This window comes from Gastrolobium bilobum, unplaced genomic scaffold, assembly GCF_033153095.1.
Source record: "Gastrolobium bilobum isolate Gb01-03AN ecotype WA unplaced genomic scaffold, APGP_CSIRO_Gbil_v1 utg17055, whole genome shotgun sequence".
NCBI classification, from domain to species: domain Eukaryota; kingdom Viridiplantae; phylum Streptophyta; class Magnoliopsida; order Fabales; family Fabaceae; genus Gastrolobium; species Gastrolobium bilobum.
The window spans coordinates 416,335-427,368 of record NW_026899394.1 but is presented as its reverse complement, the minus strand read 5'-3'; the positions used below and the strand labels follow the sequence as shown (position 1 = coordinate 427,368).

The 11,034-nt window shown below is 32.7% G+C and overlaps 1 protein-coding gene across 1 annotated transcript; it reads left to right on the top strand.

Moving 5' to 3' along the window:
* Positions 1–4,303: 4,303 nt before the first annotated feature.
* LOC133290214 (F-box/kelch-repeat protein At5g15710) lies at positions 4,304–6,675 on the top strand. The gene has a single exon (XM_061488273.1). It carries the CDS (start codon positions 4,775–4,777, stop codon positions 6,092–6,094), a length of 1,320 nt encoding a protein of 439 aa, XP_061344257.1. The 5' UTR covers positions 4,304–4,774; the 3' UTR covers positions 6,095–6,675.
* Positions 6,676–11,034: the final 4,359 nt, after the last annotated feature.

The following is an 11,034-nucleotide window of genomic DNA, read 5'->3' as shown; positions in this document are numbered from 1 at the left end:
CCCTTAATATTGACATGGTCAATGTGGACCGCGCCCATCACAGTTTTCATCACCTCAGTAAGATAAGGTGGCAGACCTACTCATTCTGGCCAAATTTCTTCCATTGAGACAGTTGCCTAAGCCCTAAAGGTGGATGACCTTTCACATGGGTTATGGATGACCTTTCACAAGGATCATGAATGACCTTTGACATGGTTAATAACATGTGACTCTTTATTTTTTCATGACTTCCATGTTTAAAAATGCATATCAAATAATGCAACAAATTGATAAACGAACAAATAATCGAGACAGTTGCTTAAGCCCTAAAGGTGGATGACCTTGCACATGGATTATGGATGACCTTTTACATGGTTCATAACATGTGACTCTTTGTTTTTTCATGACTTCCATGTTTAAAAATGCATATCAAATAATGCAAGAAATTAATAAACGAATAAATAATCGAGACAGTTTCCTAAGACCTAAAGGTGGATGACCTTTCACATGGATTATGAATGACCTTTAACATGGTTCATAACATGTGACTCTTTGATTTTTCATGACTTCCATGTTTAAAAATGCATATCAAATAATGCAACAAATTGATAAACGAACAAATAATTGAGACAGTTGCCTAAGCTCTAAAGGTTGATGACCTTTCACATGGGTTGTGGATGACCTTTCACATGAATTATGAATGACCTTTCACATGGTTCATAACATGTGACTCTTTGTTTTTTCATGACTTCCATGTTTAAAAATGCATATCAAATAATGCAAGAAACTGATAAACGAACAAATAAATGAGACAGTTTCCTAAGACCTAAAGGTGGATGACCTTTCATATGGATTATGAATGACCTTGCACATGGTTCATAACATGAGACTATTTGTTTTTTCATGACTTCCATGTTTAAAAATGCATATCAAATAATGCAACAAATTGATAAACGAACAAATATTTGAGACAGTTGCCTAAGCCCTAAAGGTGGATGACCTTTCACATGGGTTATGGATGACCTTTCACATGGATTATGAATGACTTTTCACACGGTTCATAATATGTGACTCTTTGTTTTTTCACGACTTTCATGTTTAAAAATGCATATCAAATAATGCAAGAAACTGATAAACGAACAAATAATTGAGACAATTTCCTAAGACCTAAAGGTGGATGACCTTTCACATGGTTCATAACATGTGACTCTTTGTTTTTTCATGACTTCCATGTTTAAAAATGCATATCAAATAATGCAAGAAACTTATAAACCAACAAATAATTGAGACAGTTTCCTAAGACCTAAAGGTGGATGACCTTTCACATGGATTATGAATGACCTTTTACATAGTTCATAACATGTGACTATTTTTTTTCATGACTTCCATGTTTAAAAATGCATATCAAATACTGCAACAAATTGATAAACGAACAAATAATTGAGACAGTTGCATAAGCCCTAAAGGTGGATGACCTTTCACATGAGTTATGGATGACCTTTCACATGGATTATGAATGACCTTTCACATGGTTTATAACATGTGACTCTTTGTTTTTTCATGACTTCCATGTTTAAAAATGCATATCAAATAATGCAAGAAACTGATAAACGAACAAATAATTGAGACAGTTTCCTAAGACCTAAAGGTGGATGGTCTTTCACATGGATTATGAATGACCTTTCACATGGTTCATAACATGTGACTCTTTGTTTTTTCATGACTTCCATATTTAAAAATGCATATCAAATAATGCAAAAAACTGATAAACAAACAAATAATTTAGACAGTTGCCTAAGTCCTAAAGGAAAAGGCATATGGTAGCAGCAAAGGTACAAGCTTTAGGTAATGCTTTCATTGTGAGGAGATAACTGTGCCTTAAGGCCTTATGGGTACTACCTCAATCAGAGGCAGGTTCAGACACAATCTGTTAAAGATTCTTCCAAGTTATAAGACTATCATTTTTCCCCATCATAACCACTAAACTTAGAAACATATAAGGAATCCACCATTATAAGGGTGCTAGCCACTTGGGTCCGCCACACTGTTATCTTGGTGGAGCTACCACCATCCCTAACAACCAAATGCAACAATGAAAGAATTATAGAAATCAAATGAAAAGCTCAGGGAAAAAGATTGAAGATTGGAGATAACCTGGCTAATACAAGTTAGATGGTTCCAGTTGTTGATGGATGAAATTACTGGAACTGCTATTCTTATACTTTGATTTGTTACCTTCGAGAAATTTCATAGAATAAAAGAAGTTTGGAAAGTCAGTCAGTTGAAATCAAAGTGGTGGATTGTGGGTGGCAAGAAACAAAAACGATATAAATAACTTGCAGCCCAGGATTGGTTTTGGGCTCTAGGCCACAATCCAAAACATTATTGGTAGGATATATGCATTGAAGATATTTGCTTGTTTGTCATCCTCACAAGTGAGAAGTTTCTAGTTTTTTGGGCCCATGAAATTTCTTCAGTCTTCAAATTCTAACAAATATTTTAATTTTATTCCATTCCCTTAACTTCCCTTATATTTTATTTATAATGCATTACAAACAACAAGACAACCCAAAAGGTATATGTTTGAAAAAGGTTTCTATTTTAGTAGATAATACAATGGGAAGGGGGGGTCATGGTCTGAGCACAGAATAAGCAAATCAGAAAGTGAAGCATGTTTGAATTCTGTTTTCTGAAAATTATTATATAAAATATTTTTTTAAATTATTTTATATGATACAAATGTTAAAAAAAATTGATTGATTAATGTTTTTCAAAAATAAAATTTGAAATCTTGGTAATTTCGACAAGAATGATAATAATAGCAGTAATAGTGATGACCGCGATGACGATTTGTGAAAATAATTTGAAGTGAAACCAAAATTCATAAAATGAAGGGAAAAAAAGTTAAAAAAGTGTTATTCTTCTTTTATTTAAAAAAAATCATAAAAAATAAGTTTTCAAATAATAATAAAAAAACCATATTCCCCTAAAGTTGTATGGAAATTATTTTCATTTGCTTTAATGGAAACGTCTTCGAAGGATTCAAACGGAGTAAATGATTCCATTTATGAATACAGTTTTATAAAATTTGGAATTTCTTGAATTTGTTTAACCCAGAGCAACGATCAACCACAAGTTAGTGTAACATCATTTGAATGGACCACCAATGGTGGACCCAACATCAACCAAACTTCATTTATATTCTTACATGTATAGTCATACATGAATATTGACCGTCCGATAAACGATCCATGGGTTGGTGCATCTCGCCTAATATAAATTGAGTAATAATCATACACTCATCATGAATACTGCCGAATCCTTGATTGTTTTTTAATCACGGGGTAATAATCATTCATACCTATGTTCATGGTTTTGTCATTGATGTCAACATAAATTTAAATAAAAGCAATTAACATAGCATTGAAAAAAAGTAAATCGGTAAAATACAATTAAATTAATATTTTTTATATTGTACGAGATAATTTTATCTCTTATATAAATGTAAAAATTTGTAGAGCTCATATGAGTTTACGTGAAGAGAAAAGAGAAAAAAAATATGAGCTCAATATACTTTTATGTATGTGTAGAAGATAACAATATAAAAAACATTAAACTCAATACAATTAATGATAAAAAAATTTCTAACTAAATTCAAGTATTGTCTTTCAAAAGTAATATAGGGGATATTGAAGGATAAAAGTATGAGATATGATATTGTTACTATCAATTAATATTATTATCAATGTTATTATCATTTTGTTTTATAATTAGATCAATTATGTTGATCCAACGATTAATTTATTTTTATTCTTGTATGATTATAATTTTTCTTATTTAATGTGAAAGTATTAAATATGAGGAATCATAACTATACAAAAATAGAAATAAACATAAAAAGAAGAAAGAAGATTTTTAAAAAGTTAAATCATAATCATGAATCAATATAATCGATCTAATAGTGAAATAAAGTAAGTGTGATATTGATAATAACAATAATTAATAATAATAATATAGTATGGGTTTATCATCTATCATTTAACATGACCACAAAAATTTTCCTACACACACAATATTTTGTGGGGCCCGCAGCAAAAAAAAAAAAAAACTTCGGCACGCAAAACGAATCTCTATAACATAACACAATCACTTTTCCTACAACATAACTCTTATAAAACCCATTTACTTAATTAATTAGAGCACACTGACGTGGCGATAACTTACTTGTGAGGATTGTGGATTTGTTCGCACAGGAACACAGCGAGAACTGCAATAAGTACCACATAGTAATCTTGAATTTTGTTGTTGCCTTTGTCAAATTGTGACAAAGTAAATCAAATCCAACGGAAGAGAGAGAGAGAGAGACTACCACCCGAACCTAGTTAGGTTGTTCCTTCTTCCATGTTGATGTCAGAATCTCTGCTCTTCAAGCTCTAGCAAGGTTTTTCTCGTCAATGGAGACTGCATGGTTCCAAAATCTGAGGTAGTTGATTATCTTCACCACCACCATAGCTACTGTTTGCTGTTCTCTGCTCTCTGCTTAAAAAAAATAAGCTTTTTTGATTGAGTTTTGTGCATGTTTATCTGGGCTTGGAGATCTTCTTTTTAACTGTAAATGAGAATTTTGGATCTTGATCTGGGAATTTTTTTTGGTATTGCTTCAGAATTTTGTGATGTGGGGTATCAGTGATTGAAACGTTATCTGTCTATATTGTTTGGTTGGTGTGAGGGTGGAAAAGAAGTCTGAATCTGAAATTTTGTTTGATTTGGGGGTTTGAATGATAATAGAGAGAACATGGATTGTATTGGGCATTCTTCTGAATCAGGGTCTGGAGTGTGTACTGCTCAATCAGTAGAAAATGGGGGGGTTCTTAGTGGAGATGGGAGATGCTGTAAGCAAGCTTCTCCTCCAAGGGGTGGTGGGTCGAGGAATACTAGCCCAATGGGTCGTGCTGGGTCCAGGAACACAAGCCCTTCGAGGCAGAAGGTTGTTAAGACCAAACCAAGAGGTTTGGATGAGGAAACACTTGCTACATTTGGTAAAGCTGTACATGCTGATGTTCAGATGGAGGATAATATATGGGCAATGTTGCCTGAGGATTTGTTGCATGAGATCTTAGCTAGGGTCCCTCCATTTCAGATTTTTCGGCTTCGTTCTGTGTGTAAAAGGTGGAATTCACTGCTTCAAGACAGTAATTTTCTCAAATTCCATTCCAGTGTGCCATCACATGGGCCTTGTCTTCTTACCTTTTGGAAGAACTCGCAGATCCCACAATGTTCAGTCTTCAGCTTGCCCCTGAAAACTTGGTATAGAATACCTTTCACATTTTTGCCTCAGTGGGCATTCTGGCTAGTTGGTTCTTCTGGTGGCCTTGTTTGCTTTTCTGGGTGCGATGGGCTAACATTTAAAACCGTGGTTTGTAATCCCCTCACTCAGACTTGGAGGACACTGCCTAGTATGCATTATAATCAGCAAAGGCAACTGATGATGGTTGTTGATCGATCCAATCAATCGTTTAAAGTGATCGCCACTAACGATATATATGGTGACAAGTCATTGCCAACTGAAGTTTATGATTCAAAGGCAGACAGTTGGTCAGTTCATCAGATTATGCCAGCAGTTAATCTCTGCTCTTCGAAGATGGCATATTGTGACTCCAGATTGTACTTGGAAACCCTTTCACCACTTGGATTGATGATGTATGGACTAGACACAGGTCGTTGGGAACATATTCCGGCTAAATTCCCACGATCATTACTGGATGGTTATTTGGTTGCTGGTACCCAGAAGCGTCTTTTTCTTGTTGGAAGGATTGGCCTTTATAGCACTCTACAGAGTATGAGAATTTGGGAATTGGATCATGCCAAAATTATGTGGGTGGAGATCAGTAGGATGCCCCCCAAGTATTTTCGTGCTTTATTGAGATTATCAGCTGAGAGATTTGAATGCTTTGGGCAGGATAATTTAATCTGTTTCACGTCTTGGAACCAAGGGAAGGGCCTTCTATTTGACGTGGATAAAAAGACCTGGTCTTGGATTGGTGGGTGTGCTCTTCAGTCATACAACAATCAAGTTTGTTTCTATGAGCCAAGGTTTGATGCTTCTATCTACTAAGCTACAGTCTTATGACATGATGTCAGATGTACATCAACATTTACAAAAAAGAGTTCTACCAGTGATTCTGTTCTTGATGTGCTTTCTTTGCAATGACATAATCTCTAACCATTCAAAATGTTATTTCTTCACAATGGGCTGATTTGTTTATCGGTTAAATATCTTATAAGTTACTATGAAGAACATGCCTGACTGTCAATACTGGTGCAGTTCCGTAGACAGATTTTGTGAATGGAATTGAAGGTGAAACACAATGCAAGAGGTAATGTGACAACGTGACTGGTTGATGTGTACTGCCCAGAAAGCTTATAAACTTCTACACAACAGTTGGAATTTTCAGGGCATTGAAATTGTGCATCTTAAACATTAACTGCTTCCATGCTCGCTGGCTTACCAGTTTAATGTAACTGTTTTAAAGCTTGTCTTGAACATTAACCTTATGTAACTTTCTCATGTAAATGGGTTCTTCCCCACTTGCTGTTTTTTGTCCCCCCTTTTTTTAATTAAAAAAAACTGATTAAGAACATGATTTACTCTGTAATTTTGTGATCTTGATCAGATTATAAAATTCATCTTACTTATTTGTTATTTATGGATACTGTTGTTCTAGTCTCTGATGTTATACAAAAAACTGTTTAAAGTTGAGATATGATATTCAAATGAATGCTAGATCTGCTATTTCTTGCTACCATCATTGTTTTCTGTAATGTTTTCATTTCAGCGTTCTCTCCCTCTCACCTCTATGCAGGCATCTAGTAGTGTTCTGTGTCAAATTTAGTCAAGAGCGAAGTTTTGGAAGTTTTCATTCCACTGTTTCTAAAATTGTGGATTGATAGGCCATGGTAATGGTTGAAAGTTGGAAATATAACTCATTTGAAGCTTTTTTTAGTTGATTTCCTGAATTTATTCTATAGATTCTATCATTAGTAACTTTGTGCAAATTGATCTATGTATACCCATTTTCATTCTTTTATGTATGCCCTTGCAATCTTTAATTGGAAGGGTTCAGATCTCTCAGTGATTTCTGCGTTTAAGATAAACTATTGACAGTTTCTTTTGAATATTTTTTTGGGCCTAGACTGAGGCGGAGTGTTCTTTTGCAGAAACATAATGTATCTTGTGATTTCAGGAAGCCGAGGTTTCTATAATGAGCAGTTTGGACAGTAGTCATATATATAATTTAATTTACTTACAGCTGAGTGCATCACGATGAATGGTCATTTTTGTGCAAATGCTTAAATTGGCTATTTTCCTCAATGATTAGTTAGAAGAGTTAATTAGTTCTTGGCTTGGTATCATAGCTTGAATGACCAAGTGGTTGGAGGTTTGATCCTAGCTTCTCCCAATTTTCTTAATGAAATTATTTTTAGCATGATATAAAATTAGCCTGAGCCTGTGCATAAACATTGACCAAGCTTCAAGTCCAAAGGGTTAGATAGCAAAGTATAATCAATTTTGATATTCATATAAGAACTTAAGTTTTTTTAGAACATTGGTTTTTGACACTAAAAACTGCAACCACCATAAGAAATTGTGAAGTCTAAAATAAGCCTATATGGGGATCAAAATATAGCCAGAACTACAAGAATTCAATATATAATTTGTTATTTCTTGTTCTGTAGGAGTTTGGTATATTTATTTTACTTATTAATCCATTAGTTTCATATTTTAGCACTGGTGGATGTTTAAACACGTGCTGGTTCTTTGACGAAGGATATTGATGTGAATTAGGACAGATTTTTTTTTTTTTTTTTGGTGGGCTTGAAATTGGACAGTTTACTTGCATGACTCTTTGATTGTCAGGTGCCACAGAAAATTGAAGGGGTAATGATTCTTACGTATGTTTATATGTGCATATTCTTCTTCAAACTATTAGGTAACATTTTATTTTCTGTAATATTTCTAATGTTGCAGGTTATACGCATACCTAATAAGTATTCACATGCTCTTTGTTCACATACCAATAAGTTTTCAAGATAGGTGAACTTCATTCACACTGAGCATTGGGCATCAGTTTTCTTGGTCAAAATTAGGCTATTGCAACAAAACTATAATAATTGACAATCCTTGGGTTACCCAATATCCATAATTATATTAGACTTCCTCCATTCTAAAATAGGGTTGTCCTACAAAACTCTCAAATTGTAGTCCTCAAAGTCACAAAAAAATAAATAAATCCAATGATTGTAAACCTCGACCGCATATATGCTCAGTGTTTTCACGCTTTAAAATATTTATTTTCTTGTTTAGGGATACTGCATAAAAATTAAAGAAGTTATCAAACAATATCTATTATATTGCATTGAACTAAGTTAACTTTTATTAAAATGTTTAAAATATTGTTATTCTAGTAATTTTTTCGTTCATTTTATTTAGTAAAAATAACTACGAGAAAATGACAAACTAAAAAAAGAAAAAGAAAAAAGAAAAAGAAAATGGCATGCTTATTTGAAACAAATGATCATGTAATTATTAGTTCATATACTAATCCTACCAAGCTATAATTACATAAATAATGTCACAATTCAAACGATAAATTTTCAAATGAAATTATATTTTCCTTCATCCCACGTGAATAAGGAAGGTTCAAGCAAATACAAATCATATAAGTATAAAATCACACATTGAAATGATTAAAGTTCAACAATTAATCGTTTTCAAAATGGAGTACATGCATCCTAAATTAATATACTTCAAGAATTGCGAAACTATTGTAAAATCAAATGATGGTCGTTTATATTGGGATTTTATAACATCATCATATCCAATAATTGTAGCAGTAGGAGCAGCAAGTCTCAAGGAATGCTTGTTGAATTTCCAAGGCCATATCTATATGAAATATATAGCAGCATATTGAAGCAAGCTGCTGACAACAATGGCTTTTTCAAAATTGTGGAAGCACTATTGTCAGAGTTTGAGTCAATAGATTAGTGAAATGATAAATAAAGTGGGGAATCTTTTATTGGGTTGTTAAATAGTCCTCTTGTAGTGCTTCCATTTACGGTTTTGGTGGCACAGCATGTGCTTATGTTCTTAAAAGCTAAACAGATTTTCATTTCTTTGAAAATTGAACCATATTTTAAAGCCCTCAAATATATAGCAGCCACTTTAACTGGTTCACTCATAAATTAACTTATATGAAAATTAAAGTATAAATATAGGAAACATAAAAAAATTCAAATTATAACGTAATATTAACATTAAAAAATTGGATGTAATTTCTTTTTCGAAATATCATAGTTTCAAATATTATAAAAATGGATTACCAACCTAACAAGATATATATTTTAAAGTGATTTTCTTTCTATAAAGGTTTCCGTTTCCAATAGAAGATAGATTATAATCAGTACAGTAATATGCTTAGTGTCGGTGACTCATTAAGTTTGGTAAGAAGCTAAGAGGACCTAGGAAAACGAAAAAGAAAGAAATAGTATATTTGCATGCTCTTCTTACGTATTCCACAATTCTATAAACTAAGCTGTTTCAATGAGATTATAGCCATTGGTTTTAATCTAATTAATACCATACACCGTTCTCAAAAAGAGACCACTCGCATGAGGTTGGAGGTCACGCCCTCGTGTTCTTAAACCCGTACAAAACACAAGTTTGAAGTTTAAGTAATGGTTTCATTGGTAGTTAAAAAAGGCTATGTATATGGTTTCACAGTTCAATGCATAAAATCAATTGCCCATGTTCCAGTGGCTCTTAATTTGATTACCCCTTTACGTCTTTGTTATTCATTACCTTCCTCCTCCATTCTTATCTAATATAATGTTTTACAAAATTTGTGAAGATGATTTTATTTCATTACTTAATTACACTCTTTGATCAAAGTTGTAACTCTACGTTATATATGTTCAAAATAGAATGATAGTTTAATACATTCAAATTTTTGCTAATTAATAAAAAAAAAATTAATAGGACCCAATTAAACTCAATTTTCTAAAATTATTATCAATAATGTAAAAAAAAAAAACTCAAGTAATCAAATATGAAATAATTTAGAGTAAGAAATAGTTCCGGTCAAAGTTTTATTTTGATGCTGGGATGGCAATGGTATCTCATTCAGATTTAAGAGAAAGATGATATAAGTTCGCACTCTTAGGGCTTGTTTGGATGAGTTTTTTTCTGTTCAAAAATTGTTTTTTTTTTCAAGAAAAAAACACTTCTCGTTTTTAGTTCGTTTGGATGTCTGCTTTTTTAAAAAAGAGAAGTCACAAAAAAAGTCAAAAACCTATTTTTTTTCGGAAGCTAACAATTCTAACCTCTAAAAAAAGCAGAAGTTAAAAGTCAATTTTTTTTTTCAAAAACTAAATATTTTAATAAAAATATAAATAGTTTTAACTTTTATAAAAAATACTTTTAAAATAAGGAAGAGATAAAGTTACTTTTTTTAGAAGCCCAAACAAACGGGCTCTTAGACTCAGTTTTTGAATTTTTGTCTTTATTATTTTTTATATATAAAAAAATCTTGGAGAATTCTTCAAAATTGATCTACATATTAACCTACTATTGTGTTACACTATTGCTTCCTTCTCCCTGTGAAAATATTTTCGAGCTTAATGCCAACATAACTAAAATTTCTGCCCTGAAATAAAGATGAGTCCAAACAGGCATAAGGCATCCAATGAAAGAACTCTGATTTTGTCTTATCTCATTCTTGTTTAACTGATTTGCAGCGTATCAATCTCTGACAAAGACCTTCACCTGACTTGACCATTTTGTGTAAATTGAATGAATCATCTTTCCAAGGAGGTAAGATGGTGGTTCGATATCTATATTCAACATGTCACAGAAACAATTATTTTTCTCATTGAATAATTGATAGTTTGGAGGCATGGTTTCCATGACAATCACAAATTAGATACCATAAGCGCCGAGCTGGCATAATCTTAGACATGCTAACTTAGGTCAGGCCTATATATATAGCTACAAGCCTA